Source organism: Lontra canadensis, unplaced genomic scaffold, assembly GCF_010015895.1.
Source record: "Lontra canadensis isolate GAN:19392208 unplaced genomic scaffold, GSC_riverotter_1.0 scaffold45, whole genome shotgun sequence".
In the NCBI taxonomy this organism is placed as follows: Eukaryota; Metazoa; Chordata; class Mammalia; order Carnivora; family Mustelidae; genus Lontra; species Lontra canadensis.
Window position 1 is genome coordinate 12,685,124 of NW_022631039.1, and position 27,050 is coordinate 12,712,173.

Below are 27,050 nucleotides of genomic sequence, written 5' to 3' on the forward strand. Positions count from 1 at the left end.
CAAACACAGACAAGTACGCCGTGCTTCTGCATTCCCGTCAGGTAGGCTGCCGCACGCAGTCTGAGCACAAGAACCTGCAATTAAGCCAGAGAGTAGCACAGTACAAAACAAGTTTTCGCGTCCTAATCTGATAACTGCCGACATAAATTACCTCCTGGAGGTGGGAGAAATATTGCACGACATCAATGTTCACATTTCACATTCTGAGAAATAAAAGGAAACAAAGAACATATATCAAAACCAAAATAACAGAACAATTTTATTATCAAATTAGACGATGTTTATAAGACAAGGCTATTCTCACCTTTGACATGCAAAGATAGCAAACTATTTGGATTCAGTAAATCAGAAAAACAAATACGCATTTTTTTCATCTTCTTAGATTAATAAAACCTATAATTACCTATTCAAAATTCTGAGTATAACTTAGTCTCATTTCTTTTGAAGTATAGTTTGCCTTTTCTAAGATAGATTTCTCCTTCATCAATAGCATTTTTCCTCAAGGTTATGCTCCCCCCACTTTTGGTGAGGAAGTTTACAAATATTACTGACTTTACTTCACATCTTTTCACACACTCAGCCATTCCAGGAGTGTGTATCTGCTGCACAAGATGGAGTTCTCAGAACAAGATTGTTTTCGATGGCCAGTACCCAGGGGGCACTGAAACTCCTGGAGGAAACGACCTAACATGCCACTCGGGGTTGTGACTCTCACCAGCTCATGTCTGAAGGTGAGAAGAGTAAGCACTGCGAGCAGCGGGCACGGTGGGCCCACGGCACTGAACACACCTCCGCTCATCTTAAGACTTCACTTTTCCTCCTCTGTCCCACCTTCCCACCTTACGAGTCTCCTCCTGCTTCTACAGCCTTCTTCCCCATAAGCCCTGTTACGTGACACAGTTACAAGTTCCAGGAGATTGGACCTCACATTCCTGGGAAGCCATTAAAGTGCTGACTGGCTCCCTGCGCCTTGGCCTCGAGCACAGTCCCGGTATGCATCTCCCCACCCTGGTCCCCCCCTCTCCCCGTCCTTCTCCTGGCTTGGTTCTGAAATTCTTCAAGTACTCCAGTTCATGGTTGTTTAGTTCGGTCAGACTCATCCTCTGTGACCTGTGACCAAGAGCATCTCAGCTGATACGATGAACTATTTGGGCTTCGCTTACTGACTTAGGTGTTTCATACGGAGCATTAAAGAGGTCTAAAAATCACGAGCATACTAACAATGCCCAAGTTTAGCTAGACCTCTTTGCTGACCTTGAGTCTGATATAAACAACTCTCTCACAAATGGATCCTCGTGACCACCTACTATGCATCTCAAACATGTACAAAACCAATTTTAGACACCCACCCCCAAACAGAGACAGAACTTGCTTTGCCAGCAAATCGTCTCTCCCGTTCAGGAAATGGTAAGTCCATCCTATCAGCTGTGAAGGCCAAAATTCTTAGCGTTGTCCATGGCTCCTCTCCTTCTCTCATACCCCACAGCTAATCCAGCAGGAAATCCTACGCAGTCTACGTTCAGAATATATCAGTATCAGCCCCTTCTCACCAGCCCTCCCCAAACCTGAGTCACCTGAGCTACTGCAGCAAACCCCTACTAGGCCTCCTCATTTCGGATTCTGCTGCCCTATAGTCCATTCCTCACAGAATTCCTAACAGAAGGATCACAAGGGAGATCACACTGCTGCTCTGCTCGGATCCTCAGAACAAATGCCAAAGTCCTCACTCTGGCTAAGTCACTGGCATCTAGGAATCGGGCCCAACCAGCTCAGAAACCTCCTCTCCAGCCCTCTCCCTCACTCCGGCCTGGCTGTTCCTCCAACACATGTGCCGTTCCCTTACCTCAGGTGCTCTTCTCACTGGTTTACCCCAGGCCTCCTCCCCAGACTTGTTCTAGTCTCTGCTCAAAGAGGTGGTTAGGGGAGAGAACTTCTCTGACTTTACATCTACAGCAACCCAGCTGACCCTTGCGTTCCCCACTCCGCCCCTGCTTCATTTTCTCCTTACTATTATCACCAGCTGGCATGTCATCTGTTTCCTTCTACTTGGAGACAGGGTTCCTGAGGACAAGGACTTTCTTTTGTTTCCTGCTGCATATTCGGTGCCTGGCACAGCACCTGGGATGTGGTATGCCCTACTCGGCAAAAGAATGGGGGGAAAAGCCCAAAGTGCAATCAGAACTTAGTGAGTTTTTCCTTTACCCTCATTCTGACGTGAATGTGCAGCAGCTCACACCCACCATGGGGACATTCACTTCAGCTAATTTTCTGGGATGGTGATAGATTTTTGCTGCTCCTTTTGCTGCACAATTTAAACCACTTCCTTCCACAAGTGTGTAGCTCAAGAACAAAGAGGCTGTCAGGGATTGGGTGCTGGGTTTTGCACACAGCAACTGCCCTCTCTGGCCTGCTGCCCCCCACCCTGTGCTACACACACATCATTTCCACCTTACCTCCCACGAGGCCTCTGAATTTCATAAAGCCCACGCCTTAACTGGATAACCATGTTTGCCTTCTCTTTTGTTAAAAACTTCTGAAGTTAAGGACTTACAGACCCGATACATCGAATACATAATACACTTGCAGGCAGGCTCAGGGCTAGGTGGACAATGTGTCTGTGTGTGGCTGTGGCTCACGGCAACCTGTAGTATTTCAAATTGAAGACTGGTGTTCTAAAAAGGGAGAAATAGGAAAAGAAGAAGTATAGGGAAAGAGATATCAAAAGCACCAAGAAGGTTTGGCAAAATAAAGTGAAAAGAAGAATTAGTGTGATGCAGAAGACAGCATGAGACTCAGAGCCAGACAGGCCTGGGGTAGAACCCAGCTCTGCCATTGGTCAGCGGTGTGTCCTTGAGTGGGCTGGTTAACCTCTCCCAATCCTCGGTCTGATCTCTAGAAGCACAACTAATTATACTTCTTCGGAAGACAGCTGTGAGGATCAGGGAGGATGTGTTTAAAGTAGGTACTCAATAACAGCTGCTGTTAAAATTATTAATAGGCAATTCAACTAACTTTTCAAGTTAGGAAACATTAGAATTATTATTTTCCTTGAAAATGAAAAAAAAAATCATTTAATTGTAAGCCAAAAGCTCACATTCTGAAGGTCACAGTGGTGAGGCACCTGGGTGGTTTAGTCATTAAGTGTCCAGACTCTTGGTTTCGGCTCAGGTCATGATCTCAGGGTCCTGAGATCAAGCCCCGCATAGGGCCTGGGGCTCGGGGAGGAGCCTGTTTGTCCCTCTTACTCTGCTCCTCCCCCTCATGCTCTCTCTCTCTCATGTAAATAAATAAAATCTTAAAAAAAAAAAAAAAAGTAAAGAGGTGGGGCTGGCAAGACGAGGTTCCTCCTCCTCGTGGCAATGGATCATCTCCACAGCCATGTTAGGGAACTGACAGGTATAGAAGCTTGACCTGTTTCCCTAGAGTGAAACACTTTCAGCCAAAGTTTCAGTTTTTAAAGGACACCTCTGGTGGTGCACAACAGATCTAACGCCATCTGACTCCTGTCTGCCAACCGTCTGGGCAGGGGCCATGCAGAAATGCCCTCCCTCCCAACTGCTATCCAAAGCCAAACTTTCTTAGAAGTGTAACGCAATATATCTTCGAATGATGTATAAACTTAGGAAGAAAACCACACAGGCACTGATTTATGACATCTTGCACAGCAGGGACTTAATAAATATGGGGGTGATGATGAGGTGGAAAGTATGAAACAAAAGGCCCTGAAAATGTGGAAATATCCATAACCAGCCTCATCTCATCTCATCTCCTAAGGAAAAAAAAAAAAAAAGATCACCGGTGCATTATTCTACTGAGATTGGAGATTTATCAATAGCTTCGCAGATCATTTGTTTGATGGGACACTAAGTTAAAGCCTACTTAGCATCTTTACATTAGCGGCTAGCCAGGAATTGAACGGTTTTAACAAGAATCTGCAAGTAGAAAAAGAAAAGTTTATAAAATTAAGAGCTGTCATTTCATTCTATCTCCTTCCATACTTCTTGAATAAATGCTGCCTTGTGAATCTGGCTAGACGGCAAGTCAACAAGTGACAGCCTGTACAGCTGCTTGCTGCTGAGTTAGACTAATCCTTCTACCACGGACTGTGTTCCCACTGACATTACTTAGAAGCAACAACTTTGGAGAGGAAGCTTATTTCAATCTACCCACCCTCCCTAGCACCCACCCTTCCCTAGCATTCATCCCAAATTGGCCCAGCCCATAGTGCGCTCAATGGCAGAAACTTCCAGAATATTTTGCAAGAGTCTACCTCAGCTGCCTTTTGTTCAGCCTAACAGCCTTCTAAAAGAATGAAAAATTGATCCCTGTTCTTTGTTTCACCTACCTTGAGAGGCATTTATTATCATTGGAATCAATATAAACGTGGACATCCAAGCAACTCTTAATAAAAAGGAAAGCAGTTATCTCACTTTCTACTGTAATTAGTACTTTTACTAAATTTTTAAATATGGCCTTTATACACTTCAATATTTTTCCTGTTCCGATAATAACACTAGAAACATGTATTCAATAAGGCTAAGAATGGTCTGGCGTCAAGCAGGTTCAGAGGCCCCGGCAGAAGAGCCATGGAGCCTGGCTTAGAGAAGGGACCCGATGGATGGGCAGGTAGGGGAGAAAGCAAGTTGACATCTCACAGTGACTTTCAGAGTTACATTTAAAACCTTTCCAGCAAACTATTTTATATACATATCTGTTTTGAAAAACAGAACAAAACAAAACCATTTTCTTCTCATGAATTTTTGTATGAGTGCAACCATCTGACAGTGTAAGTATTTGACTTTTAGCCCAAGCTTATAAGCATTTCATGATTCTTTCAGAAATGTTCATCCCTGAAATGTTTATATTTGGTACATTATCTTTAAATTATATTGCAGAATGCCCAGTTATGAAATATATACCAAATGTTCTTTTTAATCACTTAAAGCTCTAAATGAAGAAAATCTGTTTGGCATTAGATAAATACCTTGAATGTGGGATAGGCAGGAACACCTTGAAATAATGCTTAACTAATCACAAAGCAACTCTTCTGCAATAGATGGGCGAACCACTAATTAGATGAAGGGAAATAAAACTGTCACGGTAGGATAAAAGGATAAAGAGAAATAAGCGGTAATTACTGTTTTATTGTCAGAGAAAGTAGTATCAAACATGGCTCAGTAAAAAGAGGGGGGAAAACCCCACAGCTCTGTAAGTAAATACCAGCACTCATTAAATTAGTACTTGGAGCTAAACACAACTCAGGGATGACAATGACACCTCAAAAAGTGCATTCAAGAAAGGGAAAAACAGACCGTAACGACTAAGTAAGGACGCTTTATTCTGGGCACGCAGCATCCCGAAGAGTAACATGACACGACGATTGCTTTAAACTGCTTAAACATTTCCAAGCCAAGTTTTCCAAAAAGCTGCTTAGAAGGACTGGGGGAAGACTACCAGACGAGGTCATTATTCTTTTCAAGGCTTAACTGATATAGTGAAATTCATTAAATAATAGGTCAGTGGTGCCAACAAGTGGAATGAGTTGTGTTTTAAAGTTTGGAGCAACTTACATTCTGTTGCTGGGAATGATCTTGTGCCCTTCTCTGAACCAGGTCACTTGCGGTCTTGGGCAGCTGGTGATGGGTGGTAAGTTGAGAACTACTGCATGTCCTTGAGACACCATTTTCCTCTGGTCTGTATCCATGAAATTTCCCATATCTGCAGAGAAAAATCAGACCCTTTAAGTTCCAGAAAACTCTTTTTTTTTGGGAGGGGGAAGGGTCAAAGATGGAAATAACTACACATTACAGCAAAGTCACCGACGTTGCTATAATTAAGCAATAAGACAAGAGAGATTGAGCAGTAATGCTGATGAGTGCAGATCTGGGGGTGAAGCGAAGCATGAGGCAGAGCCATGTGCCTCCAAAGTGCCCACAAAATGCATTAATCAGCAGAACTTCATGGTCTTTGTGTCGCGGCAACACTACAATGAAACGTTTGCAACTGATTTTAATATTGGAATAAACTGTGGGAAAGCATCCCACCACCACAGAGATGGGAAAGAAGTGCCGGCAGCTCGCCCCGCAGCTCCCCCCATCTCCCCTGTCTCTCAGGCTGGTTCCACCCAGTCAGCCACCGCTGCCCGGTTCAGTTTCCTTTAATCTGGGGCAAGCAGGCTTTGTTCCAGTCCCTGTGCTACCAGTAAACAGCATTTTTTAAAAATGGGTGTCACAGAAAAAACCCCAGTCATTAGAATGTAGGTGTAAGAGGCCAATTTTTAAATTAGTAACATTTGAAACTTCTGAAAAATGTCTACATTATGCTTAGATACAGATATATGCATATACACACATGTGGCATATGTGTATTCCTTTCAATGTATATAAATTTGGAATAATCCATAGAAAATCTCTATTATCTATGCATGTTTTTATTCAAAGGAAATTAGTTCCTATGTAATAAGCAGCATTTAATATTCTAGGAAAGAAATGAAACTAATGAAACAGATTAGGAAAATAGTCACAGTTATTTTCAGAGTGAAACTTGTTATCAAAAAGGAGGAGAAAAGAGAAAGAAGAGAACATCAAAGAGCCAGAGATAAATGATAGAAACAAGGGTACAAATAATTGACCAAAAAAAAAAAAGCCCCAAATAATATTACATATAGCATTTAATACATGATAATAAATTCCAAGCTGTTAACTTATTCAAATATGTTTGGGGTACTGATCTAAACTTTGTATGTATTAATTATGTTTTCAATTATTCAATTGAATAGAAGTTCTCAGTTATTCTGTGGAAAAATTTAGCTGAGTAACTTTACAACAATTCAGAAAAGTTGAGCCTTCCTAATTAAAAACATAACTAAATGTATACAGGACCAGTACCTCACTCAGTCACTAGTAATTACAGAATAGTAGAGTAGTGAGCAATTATTTTATTTGATATAGTAATGCTGAAAACTATAGGCCTTACCTGTGGTCAAAAAAAACAAATAAGAAAACATTCTAGTTATTGGTTGACAGCTCAGTTTAGGAACTCCTTAGAGTTCTCTGAAATCTGTCATAACATAGTAACATGTAACTTAAAGCTTCATAAATACTGCTTTCTTTTCAATGACAAGACATTTTGGTAGTAAATTCAAAACATAATAAAGCAGAAAGGCCATTTTAGACAGACCTGACCCTTCACAGATTTTGGACTGCAAAAGTATTAAGTGCTTTGTGTTGGCCAGCCTGTCTCCAATTCCTTCCAAATACAACATCAAACACAAACTCCCTGCAGTCTGGTATCTCCCTCAGTTACTTTTACTCCAAATGGGTCTGCCCCACAGAGACCTCATCAAGTCACTAACAGTAATGCCATCTAGGGCATTACTATCCACCTACTTTTTATTGTGTAGCTGAAGGATTTTTAAACAAATCACTGGAAAGAACTAATTTTGAACTGACAAAATTTTACCTAACTGGGTTTAATTTGTTATTTGAAAAACATTTGAATCTGAGTATCAGAAATGCTAAGAGCAGCTAATCATAAAGCAGAAGGCATCTTGTTAATACTTTGTTTTCTGTCCTCCACAGGGCCTGACAGAGCCCCTGACTGCTGGATGGCCAGGGCGGGCATTGACCTCATTAGCCCCATCACCACCATTGGACCAGCCTCACTGCCTGTTTACTTATCTCCCAAAACCTTTAGCAATTATTCTGTTCCAAAGAGAATCCAAGACAGAATCTCGATTCCTACAATGGTTAAAAGTGATTTTGATCAGCATTCCCCACAGACATTTTGTTTCTGTTATTTATCATTCAGAGACTTTTCCAATGCACACATACATGCGACTTGAACTTCTGATCTTCTCTGCAAGAGAGCTCCCATCCTGTTTCGCACCACACAGCGGTAAAACCCAGCATCAAGCCTCTGTAAAGACGGGATAATATACCTGCCAAATACCAAAAAGAAGTGTTAATGCTTCTATATCTAGAGTAGCTCTGGCATCTCATTTCGCAAGTACTCAACAAATATTTTATTTTTGGTAAATTATTGTCTGTGCAATCCTTCTCTGGTCGACACACTCACCAACTGCCATTTGTGAGATTACATCATCGATGTCTGTCTCCCCAGCAAGGCTGTCAGTAAGTAGTACCCCAAGCTAGGTTCTAGATCTGCCTTGTCCATCACTTGCTCTTGGCACCTAGCACCCTGCCATGCACGTAGTAGACAACACTCACAAGTCGTTGACGAAATGACAAATGTAAAATAGCTATGGGTCATTATGCATAAACTAGACCTTTCAGTAAAAGGTGTTTATAATTCTCTCAGAATCTCTAGAAGTCATTTCTAGACCTGGCAATAAACTTTACATAATGTGTCATGTTACTCTACCTAAAAATTCAAATAACATTTTCAGGATGAGATATAGGGGTCATCAAGGCAAAGAGAGCAGCGACATGGTGACACAATTCCCCTCTGTGCTCACAGTTATAGACCCCCTCTCCTGCCAAAACAATTCACACACTTCCCTCGCTTCCTTCTCTGCATGTGGACTGACATTAACTTTAAAAATGTTGTGGTTAACTGAAAGGTGACTTCATTGGTATTTTTCAATGCTATGTGACTGTAAGTAATCATGTCCTTCAAATCAATGCCTTTCTAAAAACTTCAGTAACATTTTATAGAAGGAAAAAAAGTAGTTAGAAGATACAGATTCCATAAAAGCCCCGCTTTCAGTTTACTGTTAGTTTTATAACTTAGGATATTTTTAAATCCATAAGCAAGTACAATTTATACCTAAGGACCACTTCAAGTGAGTGTTACAGCTCCAGAGCCCAAACCTTTCATAAGACCTAAGAGAGTTCTTTAATTGGTTTCTAGGCCATGTTCAAAAACAAATCAAGAATAAGGCTGAGTCCTGGACACTTTTTACAAAAAGGAAGTTGCCTACCACAAGAAAGAAAAAGAGAGCTAACAACCAATCAAATGGTAGCCTATTTCCCCAAAAAGAGAAAACTCAGCGATGCTATCCTTTATTACAAAGATGTTCTGTTAATAGTTATCTTCAATTTAAGAATACTTCTCACAAAGGATAATCAGAGAAACTTTTAAAAATGAGGTAAAAAGCACCAAGAACGGTACGCTTTCTTGGCTCAGTTCCTAAGCATAGCTTGAAATTGCTTACATTCAACTGATTGCTCATCTTTTTACTCAAGTATGTCCAATTAGTCAACCTGAAAAAGGAACTTAAAGGCATAATTTTTAAGTGAATAAAACATTTGGACAATCTAGGTCATTCAGCACTAAGCAAATATTAATCAAAGTATGTTTTCCCTCTGATAATGATCTTGATATTCCCACAAGATTAATAAAATCTTTTATGAAAAAAATTACTGAGTTTTAATCTTCAAAATTTTATTTCATTCTGGGCAATGGCTCATTTCAAAAAATTAATTAGTGTGGATAATAAGAATAGTATCAAACTGAACACAGAGAGTCAATGCCATTTATTTAAATTGCAAATCAAGGCTAGAAAGATGAGCAGCTTTAACTGTCAGATACCATGATTATAAATAAGGAGGAGTTTTGAGATTAAGTTACAATGAAGTCCACAAAAGTTTTTGGAAATGAAATAACACAAGTTATAGGAGTACATACTTGAAAAATGACATGAACAGTTTCATCATTTGCAACATTTCCATATTTAAATAATTGTTATCCATTCCATTCTCTTGCTTTTTTGCAGTATCCTAAATAGATTTTAAATTCTTATGAATTTCTATAGTAATCTCATGTACTAATGCACAAAAATAGTAGTGTTTTCAAACCACAGGGAGGAGCAGATACAAAAATGAATATTAGGCATATGCTGTTTTGTACCATCTCTTTAGTCTAATGTCTCGCCAGGGAAAAAATATACTAAAAAGTTGCAAAGTACTCCACCTATTACAGGAATTCCTACACAAATTATGTTCACCTAACAGATGGGAATATTCACTGCAAGCCTATTGTTTATAAACACACATTTTTAAGCAGAGAAAGTTTCCTGGCTCTTTATAAGAAAGTATGATAAAATCTTAGCACCATATGCCACTAAAGTATAGAAAATGCCTGCTCCTTTTTCAAATAAACACAGCAGGGAATGTTTGTACTCACTGTAGAAAGGCAGAATTCTACTAGACCAAGAGAACATTTACCAGGGCTAGTTCATTATCAGGAACAGCAAATTAAAGAAAACCAAACACAAAATCACAGCAAAACCAAGGGTTTAAATGTCCATTCATGCTAAGTAGGAGAATACCTCAGTTCTGAAATGCCTCTCAAGATGGGCCATGAGAACCACCCCAGGGCTCGAGCTCTATTCCAGGCCACAAACAACTACTTGACTAGCCCTGCCTGGAGTGAACATTTGACATTTTTTGTCTGCCTGGGATCTATGCCATTTTCCTGTGTTTGGAGAATTTCCACTCGGAGTCTCGGTGGAGGAAGATCCCTGGACACAGGTAGGAGATGATGCGTGACCACTGGCCACACGTACTCTGGATTTTGGGGTCTGAGGCTGGTGATGCACAGGAACGGGGCTAAAGGACTCATCTAACAGCAGCGGTGCCAGTGCGCAGCGGAGCCCGGGCCCCAGGGGAGCAGTGCAGCGTCCACTGCCAGTCAGGATAGCGGCTCCAACAACAGCACCCTGGCTCCAGTTGAACTAGCAGCAGGACTCTCACAGGACTGGCTCTCAGGCTGATTTGGCTCTAGCAGCTCACCTCACTCTGCTCCTGCCCCGTCTCCAGCTTGCCTGGTGACTGATTCTAAGAGCAACCCAATGTCCATGCAACAGCTTCCTGTTCCATTTCACTACGAAAGTTTGTTTTTGTGGCTGGTCCTAGAATTCCCCAAATGTCTACACTACAGGACAAAGCCAAAATAATTTCAGCTGGAAAAGCTTCTGAAGCTATCAGGCACTCACCATGGTCACAGAAAAACCCAAATAATGCCTCTTTAAGTCATCTCTCTTTTAAAAGTCGTGGTTTCCTGGTAAAGCACTAAGAATCATTAGGCAATCAACAGTCCCTCAAAACTGGGATAAATGAACCTGTTTGGAGTTTTCTTGAACACGAAACACTAAAATTTGAGAAAATGTCTGACAAAATACTGCCTGGGTGCAGAGAGGTTACTGTGGAGCAGATCTTCTAGCAACAGTGAGATACTATGACTAAGGACACAGGTCGACAGACCTATGCTGGTTCTGAATAATGAAGGCACATCTGCATTTCTCCCTCTCAGGTCAGGCAACATAATTCAATCCAAGAGAGAATTTTCATGCCCCTTAAAATTAGATGTAAAGCTTTTTTTTTTCTTTGAATGGGGGTCTTACATCCATTTCATGCCACTCCAGGTGAGACTATCCCCTACAACTCCAACTTTTTATGCTGGTATAAAAACATCTATTTTGCATGAAAATAAACAACCAAGTCCTATAATAAACTTCCATATCTTGGCCCAGAGCCCAATCTTACATTCAAAGGGAAAAAAAAAAATGGTTATGGGGGGAAAAAAAAACCCTGTAAGTCATTTATATCCTTCGTGGAACTACTTTGATTCTTCTTTTGGAGACGTGATGATAAATAGACTTTCAATTTTATTTTTATAAATTTCCTACATGAAATTAAAAAAGCATAATCAAAAGTGGGATCAGTCCACAGCTTTCTTTACAAACAAAATACTGAAATGAAAAATCCAGGCTGAAACATGTTAAGAAAAAGATAAAAGGACCCAGAGCCTTAAGCAGTGTGGGACTATGAGGGATTCTACTTATTTTAGCCAAAATGTTCAAGACTAATTCACGTGAGCCAAAAATATAACTGTTATTGTGGTGAGCTGCACAGTTCCTAGAGCACAGGGCCAATGGAAAGTTAGCCAACAGAAGAAAGACGATAAACCAAGTCAAGAAAACTGAAGCCATACAACTTGGGGGAACTAAGCCCTTTGTGGGAAGATGCGGGCAGGGTCACACTCAGTTCATGGGGGTGATGAAGAAAGCAACTGTTTACATGTCACCTAACAAAAGAGTTCTCAATTCAGTAGACCTTTCCTTTTGGTGAGTAGGGAGCAGAGCAGGTTAAAACCAAAACAAAACAAAAATAAGTAGAGGAGTCTTTCCCGTAGCTTAGCAATAAAGCATAATGAGATGCTTCGGCTCAGCGTCTTAAGATTTTTTAAAAATTGTTCTTATATTCTGTAACATTGCTGAGTCCACTTACTAGTTTTAGCAGCTTTTTTAATAGAAAATGCCGCATTTTCTACATAGGTGATCGTGTCACCCTCAAAAAAAGACATTTTTCTGTCTTTCACTTAGGATGCCTTTTTATTTCTTCTGTGTTGGTTTTCCTTACTGCTCTGGCCAGCAAGTCCAGTCCTGGCATCTGCTGAGCTTCCAGCCTTGGTGGGTTTACAGTTTTCATCAACTGTGAAACATTTTCAATATTATTCCTTCAAATGTTTCTGATCCTGCCTCCCTTGGGATTCCAATCACACATACATTGGAGTTGTCTAGCTTAAGTTGTCCTGTAACTTGTTAGTCCTCATTTCACTGTGTTTGATTCCCTTTTATTTTTTCTAACTGCCTTTCATTGTGGGTAGTTCTGTTGCTGTACCTTTAAGTTTACTAACATTTTCTTCTGCCATGTCTAATCTGCTAATACCCATCCAATGTGTTTTTCATCTCAGACATTACAGGTTTTGTCCTCAGAAGTTTGATGTCTGCCTTTTAATATCTTTCATGTATGTATTTAGCTTTGATCACAGGAAATACATTTATAATGTTTCAATATCTTTCCCTGCTACTTCTAATACCTGTGTCAGCTTTGGCTTAAGAGATTAATAGACTGAATTTTCTCCTCCTTATGGATCATGCTTTCCTTTCTCTTTATGTGCCTGATAACTTCTGATTCAATTTTAGACATTGTGAATTTTACCCTGTTTGGTGCTGGATATTGTTGTATTTCTATAAATATTCTCAAATTTTACTCTCTGATGCTTGAAAAATACTTGAAAGTCACCTGACCCCTTTCCGGTCTTGTTTATAAAATCTCAGGCAGGATTAGAGCTGCATTTGGTCAAGGGTTAATAATTCTCATTACAGACCTAAGATCATTCTGTATCCTCTACTCAATAACCCCATAAATTATGAGGTTTTTTGGTATGGCTGGTGAGAATAGGCCCCCCCACCCAGCCCTACGTGGTGAGCATGGGAAGAACTACCATCACTTCTGGGCAGTCTTTTCCTGGGCCTTGGGGAATCTCCTCACATGAATGTGTTGATGAAAATTGTGTCTAATACTCAACAATACACCTCTACAGATACCTAATCCTCTTTCTCTGGTACTCTGCCTCGATCTCCCTGGATTCTCCAATCTCTCCAACTCAGGAGTCCTCCAGACACATGTGCACCCCCGTGTGTGGGCCATAGCCTGGAAATTCTCGCACAGCATTAAAGCTGGGGCAATCAGAGGGCCCACTGATTTTCTGTTTCTCAGGCATCACCACCTTTGGCTGCTTGATGTCCAATGTCTTAAACACAACTGCTTCATATATTTTGTCTGGTTTCATGGCTCTTTAGATTTCCTATCTGGGACTCTCTTTCATATCTCTTAATGAAGTTTTCCACTTCATGTAGGTTCTTATAAAGGTTATTCCCAGGTATTTAATAATTTTTATTGATATTGTGAATCTTTTCATCTTTTTATAAGACATACAAAAAAGTTACTTTCTTCCTTAACCATTCCTATTTTCTTACTGGAATAAAAAAAATCATCATCATCTATCAAACTTCTATTATTGATACTGTCACAGAAAGTGAACCACAGAGATAGGTCTCCTAAGGAGATGATAAGATTTTTCACAGTTTACAGTATCCAATTATCCCTCCTGTTTATAACAATGAATATCATGCCTACCACTAAGAAATTACTGGCTTAGATATCTATCTATTCATATTGAATATAATTTTTTATCTCAAAGTAGAAAATAATTTAAAATAAATATTTTCTAAAAAAAAAAATCTGCCTATATCAGCTATGTAAACTTGGTTTAATTGCTGAACTACTACAATTTTGCCAATACAGATACCTCTGCCTAAATGTGGATACAAGCATTAATATGAAAATCATCTGAAACTCACTGAAATTCGTTGTGCAATTTGCAACACAAGCAGCAAAGAAAATGTTATTTTTGGTCAAAGCTAGAAAAGCTGAGTTTATACAATGTGCCCTTTATAGGATTATTATTTTCTATTGACACAAAGTGGGGGTAGGGGGAGAAGGACTCAATTTCAGTGAGAAAACAGCTACCATTTTCATAAAGTAGCCATGTTTTTCAATTTGAGACTGGGAATGGTCTCCTGAAGGTTAACATATGACAACTGAAGGTGCTTATTGGAAGGAAGTAGATGAAAGAGTAATTTAAAAAAATAGCATGAGATTTTTGGGACAGGTTTTATGTCTAAAAAAAATGATGACAAAATACAATGGATCCTTGATAACCCATCTGAGTGTCTGAAGCCCTCAGTGAACAGAATATAATTTATCACATCTACCCCAAACCATTCTTGCTTTAGAATAACCCATTTCTTCTTACTAAGTTTCTAGTGAAATGGGAATGAAGCATGTGTCTCATTGTAATGATCCATGTATAATGAACGGCCCATGCAATCTTGCTTCAAAGACCCACAATGCTTTGCCTTCCTGTGGGTTATCCAGAGGGTGCCAAATTAACAGGTAAATCTGCTAATGCAAAGAGCAATGCAAAAAAAAAAAAAAAAAAAAAAAAAAACCAAACCCACCTCTTTGTGTATTTTAAAGTGAACACCAAAACTATTTCATCATAAATCTGAATAGTTGCATGTATAATAATGGCATGGTGTATGATTCAGCAATTTTTTAAAGATTTATTTATGTGTGTGTGTGTGTGTGTGTGAGAGAGAGAGAGAGAGAGAGAGAACCAGAGAGTATACACAAGAGGATTCCCTGATTCCAGGACCCTGAGATTAGAGCCTGAGCTGAAACCAAGAATCAGAGACTTAACTGAGTTGAGTCATGCAGGCACCCCTGATCTAGCATTTTTTTTTTTTTTTAAGATTTTATTGATTTGTCTGAGAGAAAGAGAGAGCGTCCCCAAGCCACGGGAGTGGCAGGCAGAGGGAGAAGCAGCAACCCCGCTGAGCAAGGAGCCCATGCCAAACTCACTTATAGGATCCTGGGATCATGACCAGAGCCGAAGGCAGATGCTTAACTGACTGAGCCACCCAGGAGACCCTGATGTAGCATTTTAAACAAAACTGTTACCCTGCTGTTTTACATGTATCCAGTGGAATCTAAACAATGATTTTGAAATCCACATTATCCATTTTTAATAATGAACTCTTTAACAGATAGAACCTTCATATTGTTCTTTTTTATTTTTTACTCTTTGAACTTGAATTGTTAATCTATTTACCCCATAGAATTTTATTCTGACCTATTTTCAATTAGCAATAATCACGCCTCGGGTAAACCTCATTGGCTACGATACTGCCACTGTGTAAAGCTCTAACCTATTTTCATGCCTGAAAGATACTTATTGATTATCCAACATACTTATCTGAAATAAAAATACACATATAAATGGCAACTTAAACAGGATGTCCTTTGATCAAAAGATCCTAAGTGCTTATAAAAAGTCTTCTGTATTACACGTTCATTGCAATTATTACAGTTAATCAAAACAACATAAATGTGTTAATTTTGAAATACAATTATTAGGCATTAAAAATTTAGAAAGACAATGTCTCTTAATAAAAGGAAAGTGGCTGAGGTTTTGTTTTTGTTTTTTCAATTATTTTAAATTTCATTGACTGGGAAGTTATTTAACACTAGAATACACAGAATTGGATAGAAATTAACAACAAAGAGAAGGTATTGACCACGTATTTGTGGTCATTTCGGTGTTCATTTAAATCCAATGAGTACACAGGAAAAACAAATAAACAAGTAGAGAAGAGGCTGGAGCACAGCGGCAAGCAAAACACAGGAAAGTAATAAAAAAATGGGTATGGATTGAGAATATTAAATAATCTTCTTTGCCAAAGTTAATGAAGGTGTCCTCTGAATAAATGTTTGAGAAGATACAAAGCCCTAACTTTCCTCTTGTGCATGTTCCTTCTATATCAAGATAGAACACGGATCTGATCAAAGTAAACAGCACTTTTTACCTCATTCTTCCTCAGATCTCCAATTGAGGCCTCACCACGCTCTTATCTCAGAGGAAGGGAAAATGCAGCCAGACTGTGCTTCATAAAAGAATATTTCTCAACTTCATTCTTCTTTCTAACAAATCCCGAATACTCTTGTCCTACTCTGTGTAAGGGGACAAGCCCCAGGGCACAGCTGTAGGTTTGCTACCTAGATAAAACAAGATGCCCCTGCCTGCCGTGGGTCTACCTTGCACACACTCTTTGCTTTGCTCTCATTACCTGTTCCTTGAAGCACAATATGATCTCTGACAGTAGCTGGAGAATGGAAAGGAGGGGGGAGGTTGTTAAAACTGGTATAGCTCCTGCTGCTCATCTACACAACATATCTAAATTTTTAAAAACCCAAAACTGATCAAAATATCCCATTTCTAGTATCCTACTTTCCCCTAAAGAGAATATGTAAAAGGAAAGAAGTTCTTCTGGGGTTGTTTAAAAGAGGCCAACATTTTGTTCAAGCCGAAAATTCTGAACTACGCACTTGTCTTGCACCCTGGAGAAGCAATTCCACAGGAAGATTCAGGGAAATTGAGCCTTCCTTTTGTGAACTGGGAGAAAGCACAAAGAGGGCAGGAAAAGAGAACCATAGTGCCCACACAGAGGCATGTTCTCAGCCAGCTCAACATCAGCAAAGACACATATGGAAACTGAATATCTAGAAAGCAATTCCTTTGCCACTATCCAAGGCCATGTTCCCCAATTTGAAGACCATCATTATAGATCATCCATATTACTACTTTTTATAGGAAGAACAATCTGGAGTCTTCTGCAACTTCATTCCTTTCTTCCTGGGGCATACAAAGCATTATGTCATTTCATTTTTATGAGAACTCTCTTCGGCGGCTTCTATTACACCCATTTTACAGATGAGAAAATCAAGATCAAACTGGTTAGGGCACTTGTCCAAAATGACACACAGGAGTTGAATAGAAATATCTGAATTCAAGACACCTGCTGCTAAAGCCCATTACTCACACATCGTTCTCCTTTGTAAGCTTGCTTGTCTTCTCCTTTCTTACGCCCCTCCTACAAAACTAAATCCCTAACACCTCATTATACTAATATACAATGTCAACTCGTATTTATTAGCAGATTGCTTGTGGGCCAGAAAATATACCATTTTACCTGCATTAGAGCCCTTCAGTGTTCATAACACCACAAATGAGGTATGATCATCCCCATTTTGAAGGTATTCCTGGCTTGCCTGAGTTAGCTGATGCTAACTGGTGGTGAGCTGGGATTCAAACCTGGGTCTGTTGATGTCAACATACTCTGAACTATTATGATTAGTTGTTCCTACAACAGCAGATACTCTGACAGTATAGGCCTAATAGTGAAAGAGGAGGTCACAAACTTCTATGTCTACAAAGAGCAGGTAGATAAGGGAACTGAGCAAAGCACAGTTCTTCTGTGTAGGTCAGCAGAGCCAGGTGGCCAGGCCTTCTGACTGTTTAAGAGGGACCAGAAAGTGGATTTTTATATGAAATCTTATAAGTGTTAAATGCTGGCAAGCAATTAAGAGAGATATCCATGTGTATATCCATATATATTTTCAACTGATTTTTAAAATACAGACATACCACATAGTATGGGCAGGCTGGATGTGGTTCACGGGCCATCATATTACAACCTCTGACTGTTTTTTAAAAATTTTTAAGGCTTATTTATGAAATTATCTCTACACCCAACGTGAGTGTAGAGATCAACCTTGAGATCAAGAGTCACGTGATCTTCTGACTGAGCCATCCGGATGCCCCTAACTTCTGACTTTCAAAGGGAGTGAGTGATGGGCTATGACCCCCACCCCCGAGCCATGTTGAGAAGCCCATTACTCTATTTAAAATACCTCTGGACAACCAATTCTCTTATTTCCATTAAATAAGAGCATGATATTGCTGATATGGGGACCTCTGGGACTTTTTAGGCAGTCACTAACTCTCTGTCCTACTCAGAACTATAGCGACTGTTACCATAACCTTCCCATAGAAATGGAAGCTAAATAGGTTTAAACCTGAAAGACCCGAGCCCTGCCAGGAGACCAGGAGGGTTAGAAGCTGGTACTGTTGGCCCTGGGAGAAGCCACAGCTTGCATGTGACCTCATCTCGGCCTCCCCCAACCCCAGTGCTTGTTCTCTGCCCCCAGCATCATGCTCACTCCTGCACCCCACACCTGGCGCAACCTCCTTTTTGCTGCTGGAATGAGAGGATCTGCTCATGTCCCTCCCCCACAGCTTCATCTTCTCCCATCCTGACTCTAAAAGTTAGCCAGGTAAATTTTCTGTTGACTGCTCAGAGCTCCAGAAGCTACAGATTTAAAGATCTCTGTTTAAAAATTCATGCTCCTTAAATAGGAACAATATTGGTGGGTGGGGCTGTTGCCACAAGACAGCAAATTTATCATGCTAAAGCTGTTATTTGCATTCCTCTGTAACTATAGCTTTTTTTAGTCTGGTAATTTCACTAACGGGCTTCCTTTTACAAATATAATGATAGACTTCCTAGGTGTAAATACAATGTAGATCAGAATATTAAATCACATTCTAATTAATTCTATTCCTTTAATCTTAATGCATTAGAAAATCATTAAAATATTTTCATTCTTTGTGCTATTATGGCCAACAAGGCAAATATTCTAAACACATCAACTTGAAATGGAATCTTATTTTCAAGCAGTCAATTACTTATATTCGCTGGTGTAGGTGGTGAGCTCACGGTCATTGTGCATCCACTTGAACTCTAAAGGCCAGCTCCCTTCAGCAAGGCAGGTGAGAACAAGGCGGTTGCCTTCCAGGTGAATCTGTGGTAGGCCTGGCTCTGTTTTAAAATACGGCACAACATCTTCTGAAATATTAAAAAGAGAGAAAGAGAGAGAATGAATGAAGTACACATGAAAATGGCAATCGTCCAATTAATCAATCACTTATTTAAACAGACCTACTTTTAAAGAAGTATAAATGATGGCTATTTGGCCCAATTAAGTAGCCAATAATCCTTGACCCCTTAGAAACATGTAATACCTTAGATGATATTTCAGAAGGCTGAAAGCTCAATGATCAGCATCATTGGAAAACATCGGACAAGTTCATCCAAGTTATTTCCATTTATGATTAATATCTGTTTAACAAAGGGGCATAAAGGGCAGTCTCTGGTCATGCAAGTCTTGGTTTTAACTAGGCATTATATTTTCAAAGTAACAACCAAGGGTCTACATGGAGGCTCTAAAAGAAATTTCTTCATATAACCTTCAGTTGGTTAAAAAAAAGTAACTAGGATAAGCAAGATTAACATGCATACATAAATGACAGGACTCGCCATCCAGCTTCCATCTCTTTCTCTAGCTCACACATACCCCTTGTCTCTTCAGAGCATTCCACCAGGCTGTAAAACTGAAAACCTGTGTGTATTGATATACTAAAATCCTACACAGCAATGGGAATGCAACAACTATTGCCACACACACCCCCCCACCCACCACTGAATCTCAGACACATGTGGAATGAAAGAAGCCGGACAGAAAGAAGTTACAGCATATGGTTCCCTCCCGAAGTCCAGGAAAGCTCAAAACCAGGCAAAACTAAACTGTGCTCTTAGAGGTCAGGATAAATGTCACCTCTGGGGGATAGGGATGGTGTAGGGGTGTGACAGCATGGCTTACAGCAAGCAGGCCAGGACCTATTTCTCAATGTGATTACACAGGGCACTTAACTTTATGAAAATTCATAGAATATTATTCTGTGTAAGATTTGTGCAATTTCTCTATGTACACTTCAATAATTAAAAATACATAAATATAAGTGACTCTCAATCTCACAAACTGAGGGTTGATGGGGAGAGGGGGGTTGGGGGGTGTGGGATTATGGATATTGGGGAGGGTATGTGCTATGGTGAGTGCTGTGAAGTGTGTAAACCTGGCGATTCACAGACCTGTACCCCTGGGGATAAAAATATATTATATGTTTATAAAAAATAAAATTAAAAAAAAATTAGTAAGAAAAACCCATTAAAAAAAACCATAAATATGAACACAGGACACTTAGCTTCTAGTTCTGGGCCCATCACTAATTTTCTACATGACCCTGATTAGGACACGGGGTTTCTCTTTCTTCAACACTAAAATAAACAGAATTCTAGTTTCTTACTTTACGAATACAATCCCCTGACACACCTGCCTCCCTCGCCCCAGACCCTTTCTACTTACACATGAACACTCTTTAACTCTGAAATCAGGTTGAGCCTCTTCCTATGTGGGGCCTTCTTGTGTGTTCCTTCCCATCCCCACATACCCCTTGCTCTGTATGAGATGACTCGTTCTCATCCTTCCAGCTGACAAAACCTCTCCCCACCACCATGCCCCAACAAACCATGACATTTGTTTCAGTCACAACACCTACAAGATCTCGAAATTAAGAATGCTTATGGGTTATCCCAACACACTCCATGCCCTCTTCTTGACTACTTCTGAATCCCAGCACCTAGAACAATGCCAGAGGCAAAGTAGATACTGAATAAAATATTTGCTGAACAAATAAAAAGAATAACAACAACACAGATAACAGTTATAGTTGGTAGTCACTGAGCATTTATTATGTGCTGGAAACTGTGCTAAGCGCTTTGTATGCACTACCTTATCCAATTTTCACAAAGTCCCATGAGAAAGATGTCACCATTTTATACCTTTTACAGATGGGTAAAGGGAGACCCAAGGAAACTAACTTGCTCAATGCCACCCAGACAGTAAGTTGTGAAATCACCATTTAAATTCAGATAATCTGATACGGAATCCCTAAATAGTATACATAATGACTCTAAATGCCATGGGTGTCTCCTTAAGGAAATCTCAAGAACCCGCATTTTAACTTCAAGTTTGGATAAATTTGTGGAATTATTAAACTGGGCTTTTAAATTACTGTATTTTTAACAATTTAAGCATCAATAGCATATTAACAGTGTTAAAACTAAGATGGTATTTTTACATTAAACTGTAGTACATATAACTGGGTTTTTTTGTCCTTAATATATACAATTTAATTTTTTAAGATTTGCTTATCTGAGAGAAGAGAGAGAGAGAGAAAATGTGCATGCACAAGTGGGGGAAGGGGTAGAGGGAAAGAAAATCAAGCAGATTCCAAACTGAATGTGGAGCCTAACGCGGAGCTCGATCGCAGGATCCTGACATCATGAACAAAGCCGAAATCAAGAAGCAGATGCTCAACGAACTGAACCTAGGCACCCCAATACATATTACTTAAACACAGTCGACCCTTGAACAACACAGGGGTTAGGGGCACCAATCCCCACAGTCAAAAATCCACATACAACTTTGACTCCCCAAAAACTTAACTACTAATAGCATACTGTTGACCAGAAGCCTTATCAATAAAAGAAACAGTTGATTAACACATATTGTGTATATTGTATGTATTATATACTGTATAATATAGTAAACTAGAGAAAAGAGATGTTAAGAAAATAATATGGAAAATACATTTATAGTATTGTACTGTAAAAAAAAACAACCCATGTATAAGTGAGTCTACACAGTTCAAACCCATGTTGTTCAAGGGCCAACTGTACAGAGTTTATTTTGCCATTGTGCTGGTCACTACATTCTATTACTGGTACATGGATAGTAGAATATTGCCAATCTCTTACTACTATTCATTCAGGTAACTAATGTTAAATTGCACTCATGAATGTGGTAAGAGCCTATAAAAAAAGATTTAGCCTAGTCAATGGGATGTTATGCAGAAGCTAAAGAGCAGTAGGATTCAAAAACTCAAGTAATATCATGTGCAAAGGCCCTGTGATGGTAGCAAACATAGTGAGTAACCCTGGGAAGTACCAAACACTGAAAAACAAGCAGATCTATAGGCGCATGGAAGACAGAGCAAATGGAAGCAGGGTGAACAAGGTCTAGGCCCTTCTTATAGGTTGTTGCAGGCAAGGCAAGCAAAGATCCTTATTTCCATGTCATCCCTGTAGAATTTTCAATGGCACCACTTCACATTCAAAAGTGTCCTTATGTGAATGATAAATTGTATGACCACTATTCAATGGCCTTGGTCAAAGTACTACCAGTATTATGATGATAATGATGATTAGCCTTTATTACAGAAGGACAGCAGACAGCCTTTGAAGGGGCTGTGCTGTTAAAAGCTCATCTGGCCACACTACAGAGAAGGAATTAAGAGGGGCCAGAGTGGTGGGAATAGACCACTTAGGGCCACTGTGGTGACCCAGCAAATGCTCTCAAAGGTGATGGGGGGTTGGGCCAAGGTAACAGTAGTGGTTGTAGGGTGGAGATGGAGAGAAATGAGTAGCTTTAAAACAGTATTTACATAGCAAAATAGAAAATTAGTGACGGACTAAATATGGGACTGAGGGAGGGAGGTATCAAGAAAGATTCTTAGGTCTCTGACTTGCATGATTTTCTGTTCAACACACACACACACACATACACACACACACACATTTTGTTATTAGTGCTGGGAATACAATGAGAATAAGGCACAGTTGCTGTCCCATAAGAGGATACAGGCTAGGTGTGATGCAGGACAAGAGGTGGCAAAGTGTCCGGCAATGTGACTGAAATTTGTGACTGAGAGACAGGAAAGCAGTCAATCCTCGTCCTGTCCCAAGGTGCTGCGGCACACCACCCTCTCCGAGTTACACTGCAAGGGCATCCCCAGGCTGCCCACCAGCAGTGACAGCCTGTCCAGGGTCCCTCTTTGCTACATACTTCAGCTCAAAGTGGCTGCTTTCATGGCCTCATAAGGCTGAAGTGTGATGACTACAGCTTTGAAACCTTGAGACTGACTAAGCTCAGGGCTTCATTAGTGCCCTGCCATGTGCACCATATTTAACCACTTCATATGGCTCCCGTGTCCTACAAAAATGACTAATAGAAAATACATCTTTTGAAAGAAAAAAGGCTTCAAAATAGACACTCAAGGATGTGAATTTGGTTTTACAATCGACAGAGTATCAATATATGACTATTTTAAATGTAAATGATACCATAATTCATTTTTTCCTAGAATTCATAGTTTAGTAAACACGTCTATACTCTGTACAAATTACGCTGCATATTCAGAACAAGCAGGAAAAGAAATCTTCTTAAAGAATAGTTTCATACAGCTGGCAAGCAAATATCTTGTGATCCAAATGATCACAGAAGTGTGATTAGTGCAGACACTAATATTTATGGTAGGAGAAAGGGAGGCAAATGCGTCCGTGCTCTGGGATCTTACGTGTGTAGGCGCCAGTCATTACACGACACAGATCAGTGTGCAGAATAACAGGGTTATTGCTCTGAGCCCAGAACTATTTACCACTGAAACATGCAGATCATGAAATTCAGAGGGCATCAAGGCAACAGAGCTCAAAAGCTTTGGTGACCAATAAGAGACAGAAGGGTTGGTTATTCAGGTCTGCAGAGACCCTGACAAAAGCATGTGATCCTTATATACCTTCAACAGAACAGAGAAAAGTCTGAAAAGATCCATAAAGACAAAAATGATTAAGTTACCTCTAAAATAAATCATCAAACTTGGAGCTGGGGGAAAGTCAGTGGTCTACCTCATGCTTGTTGAGGGGTTTGTGTACATGTGTACTTACGTATGTGTGTGTGTATATGTGTGTGTGTGTGTGTGTGTATGTGTGCACATGTGTGTTTTTCCAAATAATGACTAACAGTTCTCCCTCTTCTTGGGAAAAATGAGTAGACATTATTAAGCCAGCTTCTTTGTCCTTAACAAAATGAACACTGTAAGACCCTGGGATGAATTACTATGAAAAACTCTGAAATTTCCATTTCCAAATACTATTAAATAGAATAGAAATCAGTTATGAACAAGAGAGTCTCGTCTGTCTGGATAACAGAGACTTCAGGGCCAGCCAAAGGAGGGGAATGCACATAATGCTCTCTTGAGATAACATCACCATTTTATGATGTAGAGGTCACTTTCCCAAATGGACTTTCAAGGTTTTGATATAATGTAAATGGATTTAACTTTACCTGTCTGATATGGAGATAATCTTCTGCTCATCTACAAGGGGACCACAACCATCTGCCACAGCAAAGATCATTTACTTCTGGGGGAAAGCGGGGAATAGGCAGCTGTAAAGCAGAACCCCGTCCTGTGGCCCCAGGTTTTCCTACCCTGAAGAAGGCTGAGCTCGCCATGGGTTTTAATTATCTGCTCCATCATGGAAAACCATGGGTCTGCTACCAGAAACTCTCTCATGGCAGAATGGATAGGAATCAACCGCTGGTTGCCAAAAGAGTCCAACATCAAGCTCATCCGTGACTCTGCCAATGAGAGAGGTAGGCCCACGTAATCATGATCGGTTCTAGGACCTCACCTTTCTCCTCCACTTAAAGTGATAATGAATACGAGTAATTATTATTTCTCCCACACAGCAAAGGAGCCAAGTGCACCACAGATGAGGGGTGTCTAACGCAGATGAACCCCACACGTTCTGGTAAAGTGACGATGAGTGCTATTAGGCCTTGGTAATCAGTGCTGTCGATCAGGCAAGGGTCTGGCGGGAAGGATTAGGAATCGTAGCATGAATGGAGCAATCAGCTGGAGCAGGACCTTTTATTACTGAACTCGGCTTTTTCGACAGCTGAATTTCCCAAGGTGACTAATCTTTTGGTTTAAACCACTAATCTTCCTTTCAAAACTTCTTTTATATCAAATTCAAACATTTTCATGCCCCAAGCTTATGAATTCACAGCTAACGGAAAGTTTTATTTTTCAAATCCCAGTGAGAAACAAAAGCACAGGGCATAATGCATCATTTGTGAACACCTATTCTGAAAAATACAGGTAGAAGATCCTTTTCTGGTAAATATAGTCCTTCAAATCCCTGCTGCTGGCAGGTCATTAGGCACACCTACTGAAGCCGGGGCTTCAATCTCACAGTGTGTTGTGCTTTCTCATAAGAGTAATATTTGTCTTTTTAAAGGCAAGAGCTGTGCATTTCAAGTGTATTTCTGAGGTAAAAATGTAAATATGATCAGGTATGTTCTACTACAGTTAAATACACAAGTATGGAAAGGTGACCCTTCAATGACGTGAGATGATCCTAGAAGATAATTCTCTCTGGAGCGAGTCCTCCATATGCTTTAGGACAAGCTGATGCAAACTGTGCTTTCTGGGACCACCTACAGAAGCCCTTGCTGTTTACAGGTGAAATGAAGGAGGAGGCAGCTCTATCACCAGAGTGAGTTCTCAGGCTTCATTCTCCTAGCTTATCAGAAATATTTATAAATATTTTCCAGTGATAGACCCATCATATTCTGTGTGTCTTAAAAAAAAATCAGCCAACCTCTCTATATGTCACTTTATATATTTCCACCACTGCTTTATAAAATAAATGAGTATCAGAAATCTCAGCGCAGAAGGTAGCTGCAATTAAACAAATACATACATTTTAAACATAATTTTTAAAAAACTGAAATGAGGACTACAAAACATAGTGGGTTTCCCACATGTATACTCTCGAGCATGTCTTAGTGGGGGACTGCAAGTTTCACGGCAAGGCCAGTTGCCACTCTGCCCTCTGAGAGCCAGAAGACCCTTCATGTCCTCCTCATACCCACAGGGTCCAGCCCTGGAGAGGCATGGCCTGGAGCTCATGGTTGCTAATGTCCTGTGGTCCCTGGCTCAAGCGTTCCCTGAGAGTCTCAGACAGCTGGTCCCTGCCCCGAGGAGCCACAGTCCAGGGAGTGTGATGCTGGTTACCCAGCCGAGAGCAATACCAAGAAGTAAGAGGACAGAAGCAGGAAGCTGCTGCCTGTGGGACCCTCAATGGCATGGCCAAAAACCCCCGTGGCTAAAGTGTCTACAAGTCAGCCAGGGAAGGAGGTAAGGCATCAGTGCCCAAAGAGCCCGGAGCAGCTAGACTCAGGCTTCCCAGGGGTCAAGGTGCTGAGATCTCACAGAAATGTGAGGGCCTGGGTCCATCTCTTAGCGCTGCCTATGCTGCACCATGGCTTTCAAAGGCATCTGAAGACTTGTTAAAGAACCATTCCATCCTTGATGACAAATGAGAATTTTTTTAGATTACGGCACATCTCCACCCCAATTAAGAAGTGGGCTTGTGCAAGCCTGTGTGTGTGTGTGTGTGTACGTGTGTGTGCGCGCATGTGTATGTCTGGCCCGTGAAAGGTGAGCAGAGCTTAGGAGCATCCTGGCCACCCGGGGGCAGACTCTGAGGGAGAGGGATGGCCTGGTGTGGAGTGGCAGTGACTGCTAAGCTTGGTCAGGGGCTGACTTGGGGGAGCCTGAGCACATCACGTAAGTACACCTCACCCCCTCCCGAGGCTCTTGTCCCTTTGTCTTTTGGAGGGCACTATAATCAGAGGGAAGAAAGCAGAACAAAGCTCCCAGTACATATTCCTAGATCGCACCATAAAGTCATCATTTTGGACTCAAAAGTTTGACTAGAAGTGTGGGATTTTCTCTGAGTAGTGTCTTCAGTCTTCTCTTGGCATCTGGATCTGTGCACACGAAAACCCAGAAAGCAGGAGGGGCCCTCAGGTTTCCATTAAGCAGTGCTGCAAACAGCTGGATGATACATTCAGTCAGGGGGAAGTCAAACTGATTATCTCTGTTTTCTCTGAAATCAATGCGAATTAACAGCATATTTAAGAGAGCTCATGGGGTAAACCTACCCTTCCTATATTTCCCCCTAAGAAACCATTCAAGCTTTCAGTAAGATTAATCTACAGTGAAGCTTATGGTAGAAACATAAATGGTTGTAT

General features: G+C 40.5%; 1 protein-coding gene and 1 pseudogene across 1 annotated transcript; both read right to left on the reverse strand.

The window, feature by feature from the left end:
* LOC116876267 (protein sidekick-1-like) lies at positions 1-24,579 on the reverse strand. The gene is made up of 5 exons (XM_032872318.1): positions 24,438-24,579; positions 18,958-19,117; positions 7,833-7,939; positions 5,571-5,718; positions 1-74 (listed from the first exon to the last, which is right to left on the reverse strand). The coding sequence occupies exons 1-5, from the start codon at positions 24,577-24,579 to the stop codon at positions 38-40; spliced, it is 594 nt and encodes a 197-aa protein (XP_032728209.1). The 3' UTR covers positions 1-37.
* LOC116876585 lies at positions 15,452-15,575 on the reverse strand (annotated as a pseudogene).
* Positions 24,580-27,050: the final 2,471 nt, after the last annotated feature.